The sequence below is a fragment of the Podarcis tiliguerta genome, assembly GCF_965153285.1.
Source record: "Podarcis tiliguerta genome assembly, chromosome: 5".
Taxonomy (NCBI): domain Eukaryota; kingdom Metazoa; phylum Chordata; class Lepidosauria; order Squamata; family Lacertidae; genus Podarcis; species Podarcis tiliguerta.
The window spans coordinates 69,726,309-69,743,744 of NC_139538.1; the positions used below are offsets into that span (position 1 = coordinate 69,726,309).

The 17,436-nt window shown below is 42.5% G+C and overlaps 1 protein-coding gene across 8 annotated transcripts in view; it reads right to left on the bottom strand.

Moving 5' to 3' along the window:
* The window catches only part of MYPN (myopalladin), a 51,325-nt gene that overhangs the window by 18,864 nt on the left and 15,025 nt on the right, over positions 1–17,436 (bottom strand). For all 8 annotated transcript variants that reach the window (XM_083439904.1, XM_083439897.1, XM_083439898.1 and 5 more), the window contains 10 exons: positions 12,030–12,205; positions 10,255–10,312; positions 9,541–9,673; positions 8,822–8,893; positions 8,013–8,154; positions 7,328–7,351; positions 3,308–3,424; positions 2,041–2,410; positions 1,238–1,843; positions 124–268 (listed from right to left, as the gene is read on the bottom strand). In XM_083439904.1, the coding sequence (XP_083296030.1) occupies positions 124–268; positions 1,238–1,843; positions 2,041–2,410; positions 3,308–3,424; positions 7,328–7,351; positions 8,013–8,154; positions 8,822–8,893; positions 9,541–9,673; positions 10,255–10,312; positions 12,030–12,205 (1,843 nt within the window). The remainder of the gene's footprint in view (positions 1–123; positions 269–1,237; positions 1,844–2,040; positions 2,411–3,307; positions 3,425–7,327; positions 7,352–8,012; positions 8,155–8,821; positions 8,894–9,540; positions 9,674–10,254; positions 10,313–12,029; positions 12,206–17,436) is intronic.

Sequence of the window (17,436 nt, forward strand, 5' to 3'; positions counted from 1 at the left end):
ATCCCCGGGCATAATGCCATGCAGTGTGATATTTTGCTAGCCTAGTGTGTTGGGTGTGTGAAGCGAGGTGTGGGCTGAAGGTCCAAGGAGAGCACATGTTTAAACAGTAGGCAGTGCTCTTACCTGTGGGCCATGTGGAAATGCATCATCCCGTAAATGCAGTCTTTTCTCCAGGTCCTTGACAACAGCAGCTTTGTGATCTCTAATTGAATCTTCTGTTGGCAGTGGCAAAGGCCTAAGATTTTTCTTCACCGTTCCCTGGCTTCCACTACAAAACAAATCTTCTGTTAAAATGCTGCTTTAGCATTTCATTAACCCATGTTTCTTTTCTTTTTTCTACAAAAAAACACTGCCAACCAAAAGAAGCTGTTCAGATCCAGCTAGGGTCCATATGTGGATTGAGTACACCCAGCTCTGTAACTTATGATGCAATGAGGGGGACTTCAATTCACACTCTCTACACCAAATAGCTGATGAGTGCATTTGCAATTTATTTCATGGGCTGAGTGGTATAGCCCTTGCTAGTGCACACACACTGTATGGAACCAAGGTCTTAGTCAATGATCCCAATCATTATGAAGAAAGAGGATGGCAAGTTCTAAATAGACTATGGCTGTGATCCACTGGATAACTATTACGGATACTGTTACAATATCCAGCTTTTCAAGTATAAAGCTCCTGGAGATGCCACAAAGTTCTGTTAAAAATAAATTAACCAAAGCTAAAAATGGAGTTAAAGTGAAGCAAAATGCAAGTGAAACTCATTGCAATAATAAGGTCTGGAGGTTGCAAAGGTCGACACCAGCTTGGTGGGATCCCTGTCCTCAAAGAAGCAGCATGGCCAGTGCAATAGCTGAAGCTGATAAAAAAAACTGCTCTAGGGACCACAAAACCTGCTTCCCACCAGTGCTCCCCCCCCTCGTAAAAATTTGTTTAGGGGTACTCTCATTTTTCTACTCATATTGAAATACTGCCCCTCAATGAGGCCAAATTTAGATTCACAAAATGTTTAGGGGTATGCATCCCCCTGAGCCCCCCCCCCCCCAGAAAAAAGCACTGTTTGTAACCTTTATTAATTAATATCGATATTTAACCCCACCAGGGCACAAGGATTTCATACTAACACCTGCTCCAACTTGTCTGAATTAAGTTTTAGTCTGTTCAACCTCATTCATTTGATCATCACTTCCAAACAATGGAAGACAGAAATGGCAGCACCTGGATTTTCATCACTTACGGAGTTGGCGCACTTTTAGGTAGACCCATGGCATTTGTTGGGGGTGTAGAAGGAAGAGAAGGTAGAACAGAGCTGAGGAAGGCTACCGGGTTCTGAATTCGACCAGTTGGAGAGAGAGGAGTAGGAGGCACATTTTGGGGCTGGAACTGATTCATGCTAGATACAGAAAGCAACAGTGGTGGCAACACAGGTTCTTTGGGACTTGTAAGAGGCTGCTCAGTGTGGTTTGCCAACACTCCTGGAGGCCTTGTCTGGGCTGGTGGGGATCCTAAGAAGTTCTCCTTGTTGGTTGTCCTCTGGGATCCTTGTGGTATGTTGCTGAACGAAGGCATGGGGGAGCTGGAAGGGGAGCTGACAGCTGGGGTGGTGTTCTGAGATGCCAGGAACTGCTTAGGACGGGTGTAGGTGAATGTCTGTGTCGAGGGACCCTTGTTTTGCTTGTATGTAGTTGATGAAGGCTGCTGCTGTTGCTGGTTGGATGAAGTAGAAGAGTTCAGTGTGCCAGTATTGAATGGCAACTCTCTTGGAGGTGGGGGGGATGGTTGCTGTGTTTGCTGTTGCTCAAGCAAGACCTGGGTGTGTAGCTGTTTTAACTGGGTGGGATCCCTGCATACAAAAACAAAAATGGATGAAATCTTTATTAGGGCCCATAAGAAAACCATTGTGACGTGTGAATCAGGCCATAATATACTATACATATTATACATAATATAATTTCTGCTTGAAATAAGAATATAAGTAACAATTAAAATGGAATTCCATTTCAGACACGGCTAAAGCTTTAAAAATGCCTTCTTACTTACAGTTTTGGTTTAGCCAACACAGGAGGTGGCTCTTTAGAAGGTGAGGTTAGCTCCTGGTTTTTAAATATCTGCCCATTGATCTTATCCGGGAAGCAGTTTGGTCTGGTTTGATTTGTAGGCGCTCCTCCACCCTCTGATGAAGCTTCGCTTCCTTGATCATCTTCCGGAAGCTTAAAGTGCACATGAAGGCCTATCTTGGAACTTGACCGAGGTTCATTGTGGTTTACAAGAACTCCTTCCAGTTTAGGCTTTGGAGGCTGATCCACCCGCGGAAGTGAAGGGGCAGGTGCAGAAGGCTGCTGCTCAGCAGCAACTAAACTGATAGAACTTATAGTATGGAGAGCAGCATTATTATTCTGGTCCTCAGGTCCTGGAATAGCAAGCATTACAGTTATGGCCTTGGTAACTCATCACACAAATCAGTGACAACAGGGGTGAACAGAAGGGGCAAAATGCATTTTGAGTGGTGTGCAAGCTTTGTCACTCATATCAGATTACTGAAAGCAAGACAAAATATTTTAGGATTTTTGTTTGGGCATGTGTGCTTTGGAGGTGCCTGTGACCCAAATACTGTATGCTGAACTTGATTACAGTGATAGCATACACATAGTAATCAGAGAGACCTAAAATACTCTAAACTTGATTTTCTTGCAATTGGTGTAAACAAGCCTTGTTTAAGTGGGTGACAGACAAGGAGCAGTTAAAATGGTCTGCTCTTCCTGCAGTGTAACTGCACAATCCTGATTAAAATACTCAAGAAAGCAGTGAAAACAGAGTGATAGAAGTCAAATTTATGAATCCTGACTAGTAGGAACATGGATGAGAGGAACTTTAAACGTATGCCTGGTAAAATAAAAGTCGTTAGAACCCCACTGACATGTGGATCTGTGGATCAAGACTAATATTTTAATATGCCTTTTAAATTTTGTCACATTTTATTTTACTTATTTGTTTCAGTTTAGCCACCCCTTCACAAGCACACAATACTAATCAATAATTGTGAAACACCTGAACAAAAAGAAAAAAGAAAAAAAAGCCCCCCCCCCATTATTATAATACAAACTTTTAATGAAATTGGTGTCTTTAGGCACGTTCAACTGAGATATGTCACCAGATTGGATTGAAATATTTTCACAATGGAGGAAATGTATTTGAGAAAGGCTGCTTCCTTGCCGAACCCAGACACTTTTCTATATTCCCTGAAGTTCAGGCCACATATCAATATGTCTGTGATTATTGCAAAGGGATTATTACAGTCTTCTCTTACCCTTTACAGTTAAGCGAGCTGTACTGGAGACTGTCCCATATTTATTGCTTGCAGTGCACGTAAAACTCCCAGAATCTTCTGAAAACACCTCCGCAATGACCAACGTGCAAATCTCCTCTGAAAACCATCACAACGGAATTGGCAAATTTTATCACAGAGCAGGTGCGAATTAACAAATAAAATAATCATGCAAAAGGGTAGGGTACCAAATAAATGGGGGCCCTCCAAGTGTGCCCTGTTTGGGACTACTTTAATAATTACACTCAGCTGGCAACGGTGTTGATGTTTCTTTGTTGCATGACCAGAAAGTAGTAGACATGTAGCTAATTGTGGCATTTTTCAAAATACTGGTAGCCATGCATTGAAATTTCCATGCATTATTGTAATGAGGCTTCGGGATTATGGCTCTTGAAGGGGAAGGGCCATAGCTCAGTGGCAGGGCTTTAAATGCAGAAGGTTCTAGGTTCAATCCCTGGCATCTTCAGGTAGGGTTGAGAAAGACTTCTGCTTGAAATCCTGGAAAGCAGCTGCCAGTCAATGCAGACAATGCAGAGCTAGGTGGAACAATGGACCAATTTGGCATAAAGCAGCTTCCTATGTCCCTATATTAAGTTTGGGGAAGGCAGGGGACTGGGAAGAGATTGCTGGTTACATTTTTGAACTGGCAGGGGAATGTCTTAGGCTGCTGGTTTTGATGCTGCCCCAGAAAAACAGATTTCAGGTACAGGAGTCATGGAAGATGGAAACTGTTTCCCCATATATGCCTCTATATATACAGTATAAATGCAAACATGTTCTGAGGCTGCTTCATAGGAAACCAAGCCCTATGAGTAACAATTGAAATAGTATGTTTAGTTTGTAGAAGGGAAAGTTAAAGGGAGACTTGGTAGTGGTTTTCAAATATTTGAAGGGCTGCCACACAGAAGATGGAGCAGACCTCTTCTCTGTTGCCTCAGATGGCTGGAGTAGAATATGTGGATATTGTAAGGAAATCTTACAGACAGCCTTCGGAGGTGGTGGGTTTTCCTTAAGCAGAGGCTGGGTGGCATGTTGTCAGGGCTGCTACAGCTGCAAGATTCCTGAACTGAGCAAGGGGTTGAACAAGATGACGTCCAGGGCTGCTTCAAACTAAAAATGTCTATGATTCCAAGAAGACTAGCACCTATTTTTCACCTATCTTTCTGTACGTTAGTTGCTGGTCTATACCTTTCATTGGAGTGTATACTCCAAATGTCTATTGGCTGACAGAATAGCATTTTCTTTACCCTTCAGTACTACCTTTAAGCATCATATAAGTCTAAAGTTCTGAAAAGTGCCGAATCACACCCCACCCGGGCTAATTGTTTTTGTGTTGTTTTTACGATGTCATTATCCAAAACCCACGTAGTTAGAATCAGTACACAGTTAAACCTTGGCTCTCACAGGATTTAAACCTGTTCAGTTGCTCTGGGATAGCAGCCTTTGGGGGAGAGGAAAATGTGTGCTTCTGAGGTGAAAGCTCTCAACATCTTTTGGCAGGTGGCATCCCATCTGCCAGTCCCTGCAGCAAGGGCACGTCTGTGCCACTTTTATGAAGTGCTCTCTCACATCATGTACAAACAAGTGAGTCTTCTTTCACCATCAAAAGCATTTCAGAGAGCACAAGGAGTGCCATGTCAATGGGATCTAGAGGAATGGCACTGCATGGGGCCTCCATGCCCTTTAATTCAGCATTGCCTGCAGAAAATCTGCGATGGTTTGGAATGCATTGAAAAAATCTAGTAACAGTCAGGATTCACCTCTCAAGAGGTAGAATGCACGACGTGGCATTCTCCGGTTTCAGAGGTGGAATGCCTGAAGTGGTACTCTCAGATTTCATGAGTGGGGCGGGGATGTGGGGAGCTGAGGGTTAAGAGAGAATAACTGGCATGGCCTGAGGTGTGACACAATACTCTCCAACTGGCAAGCAGGATAAAAATAGGACATCCCTACATCATCTGGTGCACAGTTCACACCGAAGAAAAGAAGGGATTTAATACTGACTCCTTCATTCACATTTAGCCTGGGAAAAGAACAGTCCTCTGATCTGAAATAAGAGCAATCACAGGAGAGAACAGGATCCTTATCTCCCCACCAATGAAAGTAGTTAGTGTCCGTCCGCGTTAGCAGCCTTTTCAGGGCTGCAATCCTGTACCCAAAGGTCTAGGAATTAGTCCCACTGAACTCAAAGGGGCTTGCTTCTGAGTAGAAATGTACAGGACTGCACAATCCTATACATCTCTACTCAGAAGTAAACCTTGTTGAGTTCACTACGGCTTACACTCATTAACTAGATATGATTGCTGCTGCTCCTTTTGCAGAGGGTTGGGGAACTTTGGGCCCAGCATGGGTCCCAGTTTGGCCTGTTGACCCCTGCCTCACAACTACTTGCCCCATACCTGACATCAGATGTGAAGTCAGGTGTGGGGCAGGTAGGGATGTGGCTGGCTGTGTGACTGAGCTCTCTTGTAGGGAACCTGACTGCGCAGTGAATCCCTTTCAAGTCTGCTTATCAGCAGCACTTCAGCACATTGTGTGGGGCTCTTTGCAAGCCCTGCATGGTGCTTTCAAGTCAGCTGACATCATTGTAACATCAGGTGATCGACAGGTGGGTGCCTCGCCCCATCTGTCATATTTGGCCTATAAGGGGTAAGGGAGATAAGGGCCTGGCCTACTGGCTAGATGAGTCTGGTGGTAAACTTCACAGCAGATAACATCTCTGTTACTCTCAACAGAAAACAATATAAAAGGCAGCAGACCCACCACCATGCCAGCAATCCAACACTTGGTAGAGCAGAGTGCTTGATAATGTAGCACAATGCTGCAGAAAACGTGTCTGTTTCTCTTACACAGGGACTGCAGAGCTGAAGGCAGCACATTCTGGCCTCTGCAATCAGCCATGGACTGAGGCCAATGGGAGACTGTGCTTGCCTCCTAGGAAAAACATAGTGACCAACTTGGCCTCATCCATTAGCCAGAGAAGGAGAAGCTGCAAGGACTTTCTTCCCCCATCTCTGGCAGAATTAACACTTAACCCCCAACTGCTGGTTGTCCTGGGATTGCAGGCATGAGGGAAAAGAACAGGCTGGCCCCATCCATTGGCCAAAGCTCAGATGCCAGCTGCTATTCAAGGAAGAACACCAGCAAGGAACATCAGCCTGGCCCCAACTGGATATAAATGCCCACATAGCTCACCTCTTCGTTCTGGCCTTAACTAGCTGATGATTCCTCTCCCTTCCCTTCTGTGTGTCTGTACACTTGGCAGCAGTGCTTGATAATCTCTCGCCACCCACCCTTGATGTGAGCTACTTTGGAAGACAGTAATTGTCTGACAAGCAGGATACAAATACAACACGTGACTAAATAAATAAATACCAGCTATTGATTTACTTATAAAAGTATTTATATACCACCCTCTCATAAAAATTGAGGGCAGTGTAAAGGTAAAGGTACCCCTGCCCGTACGGAGCAGTCTTGACAGACTCTAGGGTTGTGCGCCCATCTCACTCAAAGAGGCCAAGGGCCAGCGCTGTCCGAAGACGCTTCCGGGTCACGTGGCCAGCGTGACATCGCTGCTCTGGCGAGCCAAAGCCGCACACGGAAACACCGTTTACCTTCCCGCTATAAAGCGGTACCTATTTATCTACTTGCACCCAGGGGTGCTTTCGAACTGCTAGGTTGGCAGGCGCTGGGACCAAACAGCGGGAGCGCACCCCGCCACGGGGATTCAAACCGCCAACCTTTCGATCGGCAAGCCCTAGGCACTGAGGCTTTAACCCACAGCGCCACCCGCGTCCCGTGAGGGCAGTGTACAAGAATATAAAAACATACATTAGCCATGACTGTCTCTGTGCACTTTCTGGAAGAGGAACTGGAATGCTAGACTGCAGTCATTTTTATTTTTATTTTACTTTTTGCTTCAGTCTGTGTATGCCACAGTGGCATTTGGTAAGGCTCAAATAATGGAACATTTATGCATATAAGTTAAAGAAGTGTACTTACCTGGCTCAGCCATAGAGCGAGGTTCTAAAGGAAAGTAAGAGAAACATTACTCCATTCAATATTTATTTCAGTGTTTCCCCTAAGGACCCACCAGGTAATTAATGGGGGGGAGGCTTAACTATTTTTTAATTAGAGTAGACCGATCAAAATGAATGAGCCTAACTTATTCAAGTTCTTTAATGTCATCATCACCACCACTTCATCTCTGTGTGTGCTGCCTTTCCACAAAAAATTATGCTCAAAGTTGCTTACAATGAGAATACATCACAAAAATCAACCACCGCACTGACAAACCTTGCAGGGGTTGTTGTAAGGATTGCTGAGAAAACACATGGTAAGCACCCTGAACCCTTGAAATGCACTACAGAAACAGCAATGACTATTTTACAAATTGCGGTAGAGGAACGTAAGTTCTGGAAATACCATGGCTCACAGCTTTTTATTATTCAGGTACATTTACATCTAGCATACAACAAAATATTACAACTCTCCATGGGCATAGCTAGGATTTTTGTTTTGGGGGGCAAGCCTTTTGTTAGGGGGTGCAGAACCTCAGTTAGCTATGTATTTTTATTGATTTTTATCGATCAGCTGCCCTTCCCTGCCTCCCCTTGGCTACGCCCATGCATCCCTCAGTACTGCCAACCCTTTCCAGATAAACGTCTGCAATGAAAGGAAAGCCTACTTTTCTGTAATATCCTGAAGTCCGGGGAGTCTTCTATCAATGTCCCTTCTCTGTACCACTCAACCTTTGGAGAAGGGGCTCCTTTCACTCTGCATTCAAACACAACCAGCTGGCCCTCAGAGGCAGATATTTCCTGTAGCATCTAAAGCAGAGACAGGCCATAACATGGTTTTAATTTAATTAATTAAACTGAATAATTATGTGCCAATAGTGTTACAGTAAGAAGAGCTATACCTTTGAATGTATATGTGTGCTGGAAATTTTCTTAACTCTGCGGTGCAGAGACATGTAATGTTTTCAAATAGCCATGCACATAAAAATGCGTTGATCTGTTCTACAAAAGTGACTCTAGACTCCACGCTTGACAATGCTGGGTTGGATCCAGATCGGTGATTGCAATTGCAGAAAGAACCAAGATCTATCAAAGGCTTTCCAATGGAAGTTGATCTGTGCCAATTCTTCCTTCACTTTGCACTGTCCTCACCCGCCAGAGGTTCCTCAACCCCCCCCCCCCCGCCCCCAGACCAGCTTATTCAGGAAGTTCAGGGGATTGTAGAGGGAAGGAAGAATTGATAAACATTGCCTCCTTGCCCCCTTCCTCAAGTGTGAGCAGAGCTCTGCTGAATGCAACTCGAGGTCCAACCCCAAAACCCTGATCTTCAGAGAGATATTTTATGGTAGAGGAAACAGCCTGGGGACGGTTAGGGACCCTCTTTTTTTAAAAAAAAAATATTGTTTCATTTTAGGTTGAAGTCCCTCTTGATAGCATCTATTGGTTTCTCATTGTGGAAAAGCAGTAAGTAAGTTACCTTAGTAAACACTGGAGCAGCTATTATGGGCCTTCCATCAAGTCCTTGTAAATAGTTGGTGGGGCTTTGACTCTGGAGGTTAAAAAGCAAACAGGAAGATAAAAATACAAGAGCTGTTATCAAGCAGCAGATTAGGGAAGCCCTCAGTCCTGACACTTATGTAATTCCCACCCCCTCCAGTGCAAGATTAAGAGGGAAGTCCACGTGAAAAACATGACACAGGAAAACAATTTGATGCAAACTTTGCAAAGAAGGATCAGTGCATTTTCCTAAGGGTGTTACATAAAAACTGTCCCACATTACCCTCAGCTTTTCATCTGGAGCCTCTGGAGAAGCCACAAACTGTTCATTTCCCACAACATTTCCCCCTCTTTTTTAGAAGCCTGACTGCTTATCCCACTCTTTCGGTGAATAATTCCTGAAGTCCATCTAGCAATTGTCTACAATGACTGGCAACAGCTCGCCTAGATGTCTGGCAAGAACCTTTTCCAGAACTAGAACTTGGGACATCCCGCATGAGAAGCATGTGCTCCACCACTGAGTTATGGCTTTCTCAAAACCATCTGGAAGCAGAATTAAAACAGGGTTTCCCCAAAAGCACATAATATATCTCTCGACAGACAAAAGATTGCCCACTCGTCTCTTAGGGAAACATGCAAGCAATCTCCAGCTTATACAGTTTCTCTTCCTTGAATGATATAAATATTTATCTCTCTTACATGGTAGGCAGGTATCGACACAGGATGTACCATAGAAGGTTGTGGTTTCGGTGTTTCTTGATGGGTGGTATTAACAGGAGGAGGAGCAGGAGGAGGAGGCACATTTGAAGAGATCTTGGTGCGGTTTTGGTATCTGGGAAAATATCCAAGAAGGTATATTTATTTACAAAGAAAGCAAGTTTCACTGATAGGTCATTTTGTTTGCTTTAAAAACCTTTATTTGGCTAAAGAAGCTCCCAACAGCAGATTCCCCCTTTTCTCTCGCACACAAAGAGAATGCCTTTTGTAAGATGATGTCCACTTCAACGCACACACCTTATCTCACTTAAAAAATAAAGGATTGTTGTGGGTGTGCCTTCCTATGTTCCTAGATGTGTGTATTAATTAGAATTACAGTTTACCTTCCACCCCTGCACCATCTTTCCAAATGAGATTGCCCCCACACCCCGCATGTGCTCTTCCCCCCTAATTAGGGAAAACATATGGTACATGTATGGTTTCCCTTCTAATGGAACAAACAGTGACCTAGGAGAGATTATCTAGATTGGGAAAATGGCACAGGAGGAAAGAGAACCTCCATTCACAGTACTATGGTCATGATCCAATTCTCTGCCACTCCCACAGCTGCTTTCAAAATAAATATAAATTGGTGGGAAATTCAATAATGGATCTTCAATGTCTAATCTATTTTAGCTCTCATACACATGGACTTACTGATCCATTTCTTCTTTGCTGGTGCTTGTGTCACTTTCAGATTCAGAAGAGGAGGCTCCTGTGGGAAACCAAAAGTCAGTCTACATGGTACCACATTTAATAATGCCTTTTAACTTCCTCACTGAGGTTTTTGTTTATGTGATAAATGTACAATTATTACTAACTTCTTGTAGAGATGGATCCTGGCATCTTTCCCTGGGCCTATGCATCTTTCGCAGAAACACTGTGCTGTACCCATTGTGCAAATTTCAATATGATATATTCCTAAAAAATAGTATTTCTCTTCCAGCTAAGGCTGTAATTGCTATTGCAAGTGTCACGGGGAAGGGCAGGACAGCACAAGGTTTGGTTTTGTGTGCAAAAGTTCCTATGCAGGACTGGGAAAGATTCCCTGTCTGAAACCCTGGAAATCCCGTGCCACTCAATACTGAGCTATAAAGTTCTGACTTGGTATAAGGCAGCATCTTATATCCTTAAGATAGTTTTGTCAGGGTGACAGACACCCATTTGGTATGAAGGTGCACTAACTTCCCAATACCATTTTGTGACTTTGTGGGCTGGGAAATACTTACTTTTAAACTGTTGGTTGGCTGAGGTGAGCATTTTTCTGCATTGCTTTCCACTCAGCTTCAATCAATGACTAGGTACTTTCCCCCTCCATGGCAGGAGCAGACAGGAATCTAGCACCATTCATAAAATGTGTTTTGGTTTGGGCACTGCCAATATTTTTGTGTAATAAATCATCATTACCGCTTTATTTGTATGCCACTTTTACCCTACACAAAAATGATTCTTCAAGTGGGTTTTAACAAAGGGAACACAAAGGGAACAAAGCACAAAACTAACAACAGGAGGAATAATTTCATAACAACAGCAATAATAAAACAGCAACATATGGGCTAATTCAACAGCAAAAAAATGTGCTTGCACCCAACAGCGAAGTAGGTTTGTTTAAGACCACTTTTTACAGCCAACATGTCTACTATTAAGGCATTACTGCTTTTTTTGTGGTTGCATCGCATATTTAAAAAGTTACAGCTGTGATATTTTTTGTATTTGGAAGCTGTATAGTATACAGAATATCACCTTCATGCCCTTTCATAGAGCACCCAAAAACCCAAAAACTGACCACTGCTGGTAACAGTAGTCTGGAAGAGGTATTGGAAAGGATGTGCACTTTCATGTCAAATGGGTGTCTGTCACCCTGGCAAAACTTATAAAGATATAAGATGCTGCCTTATAATCTATATCGAGCCATATATTTTTTTAAGTACTGTACAGCAGCAAGGTTATCCATCCCATCTCAGCCCATGTTCACACCAGATTGTAAAACAGTAAATTTAGATTATGTTTATCTGTCTGTATACCCATCTATCTAAAAGATTGTAAATAGGCTAATTACTCTGTGCCGTATCTATCCTAGCCGATAAGAAGTCGATCTCCCCTTCAGCACAGCTATTTTCTCCTCACTCATAAGGACATAAAGAGAGTCTGCTGGATCAAGACAAGGGCCCATCTAATCCAGCATCCTGTTTCACACTGGCCAACCAAATGCTTGTGGAAAACAAGCAAATGTTGTCTATCAAATAATTTTAATTGAAGAAATAAATTCAAGTACCTTACTCTATCAAAGAGAGAACTGTTTGCATTCCATGCTCTTGGATCACTGATTTCCATTTGAAACAACTATGCAGCAAAGCCACATAAAACCAAGTTCACAGTACAACTTCCTTTTGTTAATTATCAAGCGCTTTCTGTTCCAAAGAGGCCTTTACCTTCTACGTAGATCTCTGCAGAGGTTGAGTCTGTCCCATAGATGTTAGAAGCAAAGCAGGAGTAACGCCCTGTGTCTTCTTCAAATGCTTCAACAATTACTAGTGAATGCAGCTGTCCTGACTGGATGATGTGAATATCTGGTGAGTTTTCAAGCTCTTTCCCTTCACAGTACCACCTGAAATGCAAGAGCACTATTTGTCACTGTAATATCCATTTGACAAAGAGACAGGCTGCAAGCGCAACAGTCAGAACAATGCAACATACCTCACACAAAAGACATTGAAGCAAACAGAGGAATATCCTGGACTCTTCAGTTATTAACAGTAACAGGGCCACATTTTGAAGAGAGTATTTGGATCCTACTAGCTGATCAGTAAGTTACACAATAGAAGATAGAACCTTTGTAGAGAAGCGGTTAGAAAGCTGGACCAAGACTACAGAGACTGGGGTTCCTGCTCAGACTGGAAGCTTGTTGGACCTGTCACTATCTCTTAGCCTAACCTAACTTACAGGGTTGTTATGAAGAGAAAATGCAGAGTGAGGAGAAAATGCAGAGGGATCCTACTTGGATGGTCATTTCCAGAGGGTGATCTTTGGCCTTTTAAACGGTGTGTGAGGGAATTGTTTTTGGTTGTTGTTACGGTATATATTTTTGTGTTTTTATATTGTAAAATGCACTGTGATCTTCGGAAGAAGGGCAGTATATAAATTTAATAAATAATAATAATAATAAAGCACTGTTCCCAGGATTCTGGGGTTGGGGGAGGTGTGCTTTAAATATACAGTGCATATGCTTGGGCTATGTAAGAAGCGCTAAGGAATGCTAAAACTCAGCAAGACTAAAACAGAGCAAGGCAGATATTATTAGGGGAAGAATTAGAAATAACAATATACAAAAAGCTATAGGCAAGGCCTAAATGGTAGATCTTTATAAAATTATGCTTCATGCAGATACAGAGATAATGCTTCTCTTTCCTCATAAGACTAAAACTCAGGGCTACTCAATGAAACTTGACTGACAGTAGATACAGGACAAAGAGAAATGGAAGTGGCTTTAGCTTATTGCATTCATTGCCATGAGACGTGGTAATTGCCACTGGATTTAAAAAAGAATTGGACAATATCACACGTGCTGCATTCTGTCCTAATTTAGGGCTCCCCAGCACATGTGTATGATGTCATGCAGCAGGAGGCGGCTTCATGGGGCCTGTTGCAGCCAATGGAAGGTCTGACGGGGCCTACCACAGCTAAGTCCCACGGCTGCGGAATATTGAGGGGGCTTGGCTTCTTGCTTGAAATTTTTTGGGAGGCCTTGGCCCCCTGCCCCCCCAGATGGTGCCCCTGGACAAGATCATGGAGGATAGGTTTATGAGGGGCTATTGGCCATAATGGCTTAATGGCCCACCAGATGTCAAAGAGAAAAATAACTACCAAACTTTTAGAAGACATCTGAAGGCAGCCCTGTTTAGGGAAGCTTTTAATGTTTAATAGGTTATTGTATTTTAGTGTTTTGTTGGAGGCCACCCAGCGGAGGCTGGCAGAAAACAGCTAGGAGGGGTTGTTGCATTCATTAACTGCTAGTGGACTTCCCAGAAGCATCTGTCTTGTTTCTGTTGGGCACAGGACACTTGGTGTGATCCAGCAATTCATTTGATCTTATGTAGTACAGGAGGCAGGAGTAAGTGTAGGGCAATGCAGCTTATGCCTAATAAAGCAAACATGGAGATGAGTGAGAGATCACAATTGCCTCAAGCGATTCCTTCCTTCCTCATATTGATAATCTATGAGTTGATAATCTACGCAGTAAAAAAAAAGTGTACACTCACACCATCAAGTGTGAAAATAATACATGTTTATTAAAGGGATTTGGAATGCATGGCATGCAGCAGCTGAGGGCTGCAAACAGACTCCCATTTACTCTGTAACTAGTGTACTCCCACAGCTGGTTTGGGAAGCGTTAGCCACAATCCATATGTGTCCTGTATCTAGACTGTAATTTCTTATGAAATACTGTGTTTTGGTATGTTTCCCTCCCAATCAGCTGTAATCCAAACTGTGCAAATGAACAAAACCACTGCATTTTAAGCCAGTAATGTGTACACAGTCAACAGCTCATGTCATTTTTACACGTGATGTACATATTTTAAGATCAGATGGGAGACAACATTACCCATTTATAAGAGAAGACACTACTGGTAATTTGCTTTCCCCATCCCATGTGCAGAATAGCTTAGTTCTATGCAGACAAATTTTCAGGAACAAATCTGTAAACCTATGACAGAAACATAGGGCAGGAAGGAACTTATGATCTAGTATTTCTATATTCCTACCCAGCAGGATCCGTATTTCCAAATGTTTTAATATATTTAATACCAATTCCTGTAGGTTGGCATAGTAGCAATGCCACAATCAGGTTGAGTTGCAATGACCAGGGTTGCACTCATTCATAATTTCAGTAGATTGTTACATTATGGAAACACCATTCACAATAAATTAATAGTTCTTGTTATGGACAGAATTCTATACATTTGTTTTGGGTTTATCCTTGTGTGTTATTTCTCATAAGCCATGAGATCTTGATGGATGCACATGAATGATGAATCAGAGATGATGTATTCATCATTTTGATAGATTGTATTACTCTATATACATCCACCTTTGAAATAATGCAGTCAGCATTGCCATCAGTCATATTGGTGCAATGCTGCTGGACAGGAAAATCTCCCTCTGTAATAATCATGGTTATAAAGTGACATTTAAAAAGTAAAGAAGGGGGGGGGGGAGTAACTCTAAGTGCTGCAGACAGGCTGCTTCCATATCACCTGAAACAAGGAAACACAGTACAAAAGGACAGTGATTTTTATTAACTTTGCACACCTAATTTATAGGTAGAGGTGCATATTTAGGAATCATTGCTATAACTTAAGTATTAATGCAATGCAACTCACCATAGTGAGGAAGACTGTGACCAAGCGACTGGTGTGCCTGATCAGTCTCCTGTCCAGGGGCTCACCGCTGGTGAGTACAGTCATGGTCCTCACTCTCTCTTCTTATGCTTATCATTAAACTGTTCTTGGCCTGGACAGCCCTTTGAACAGAGCATTGCCCTCTGCAAAGTAGGACACATGACCATCTTAAGAAAATGGTGTTCGGCCACAATCTGCCAGGTTGAACTGCTGCCTAGCAAAAAGTGCTGGGCCATTGTGACATGTGGTATTGTGTATTACCAGAGGATGACATAAACATGTGAAGTTGCTTTCTACTTAGTCAGACCTTTGGTCCATCTAGCCCTGGGAAAGACGTTTTCCAACAGGTAGTGGCTCCCTAGTATCTCAGGCAGAGGTCTTTCCCAGTCCTGCTGAGACCCTGTCCTGCCAGAGAGATTGTATCTGGGATGTTATATGTGCCAAGCATATATTCTGTTCTCTCCCATTCCTGACTGACGTCTTTCCCCATAATTCCACATCAACAAAAGCACTGTAAGTGTGCTGAATACTGAGCAGTCCCTCCTTACCTTCCAATTCATTTATGGGACTTGGAGGTAATTGGAAGGTAAGGAGGGAAGGGAAGGTGGTTCTGACCTATAAAATCCTACATGGCTTGGGACTGGAGTACCTGAAGGTACCTCTTCCTATATGTAGCCACCCATGCCTTAAGATCAACAGTTTCCTTCATTCTGAAATATGGAGATTGTCCTGAGGGAGAGGGCCTTTTTGGCAGTGCCCCCCTGGTTGTGGAAAATGCCATAAGGAGGCTCGCCTGGCACCCACATAAATGATCTTTTGGTACCAAGCAAAGTTTTTTTCTTAATTGTCCCAGCTGGGCCTTTTAATATCTTATAAGCAACATTTCAATATAATTTCATCATCATTGTTTAGTATTTTCTCTAATGTTTGATCGTGGTGGCTTAGCTTTTAACTTTTCAAGGTTAATTTAGTACGTCTGAAATGTAAAAGCAGCTATGTTTAGCAATGTTTTGTTTTTTTCATACTGATTTCAGTTTTTGTGTATATTTGTATCATTGTTCTGTTTTTAGGTTGTTGTTTTTTAATTTACTGTATGCTGCCTCTTCCATTAACCAGCAGCAGTTTCCCAATATTTCTGGCAGAGATCTTTTTCTGCTTGCATGCTAAGTTCTTTTAACTGGCAATAGCAAGGATTGCTATTGGTTTTGTGCATACAAAGAACTTTCTCTATCTCTGAGCTATGGTCCATCTGTTCCCCAATTTAGTGCTGACAAATTCTAGTGGAACTCAATAAAACAAAAATAAACCGAAGAAGGATGCTGTATCTTGGAAGAGATTGTGGCTGTGATCCTAAACATACTTATTAGGAAGTAAATCCCATTAGATGTCATTCAACTAAGTTTTACTCACAGTAGACCCATTTAAATTAACTAACATGACTGAGTTAGTGCCATTAATTTCAATTAGTTTCCTCTAAGTAAAAGAATACTACCCATTTAATTCTGTGGGGCTTATTTCTAAGTAAGCATTCATAGGATCAGGCTGTGAATGTGGTTAGGAACCTTAAGTGCAGATGATCTGAATTCTCAAACAAAGCATGGTTAGAGTGTGCTTCACTCAGGTATTCATGTGCATTTGCCAGAGAGTGCTCTCATAGAAAATGCATGACACACAGCCTGTTTATAGGGCTTCAAATCCTTTTGACACGGGTCAGGCTAGCTGTGTATGCCAAGCCAAAGTAAAATTAACCTAACAGAGGTGAGCTAAGTAGTTTGGAAAAAATGCAGGCACCTCTGAGTAGAGATGGCAAATATGGGTCACTTACAGCCAATGGAGGAAATGTCTAAGATCGTAAGACTGGCCTTACTAGGTTACACTCATGGTCCATCTAGCACTGTATTCTGCCTCAGTGGGCCAGCTCTGACGTAGTATATGGCATTCATGGGAAGCTTCCTGGAATGTTTCCTGTGGAAAATGCTTCAGGGAATATCATTCATCTCACTTGCTGAGAGCCAGTTACTGTGATCTGAGACTAGATCCCAAGCTAAAGAGTTCCAGTCCATAGGACTGGCATATTCTATGAATTATCGGTCTCAATGAAACATTTCCACATTTAATATTGTAGTGAATGTCCAAAAGTTAGCAAATGTTGGTAAATGATATGCACGTTTGAATGCTGACAATGACAAATGAATTTTGTGAATGCCACCCTGAATATACACCAACATTTCAGACATACAGAAGCGAATGCTGACATGTAGTTCATTGCCAACTTTGATTGGTGTCTCTCTCTTTAAAAGGTGAATTTTGGACAGTCCCTGCAACATATACAGCAATGGGGAATCAAAGAGCCAACCCTGTGGCTGCTATAGGGTAACAGAGGAAAATAGAGTAGTAATAGAATATTCACTTGCTGTTCACTCCTGATGCTGTTAAGAAT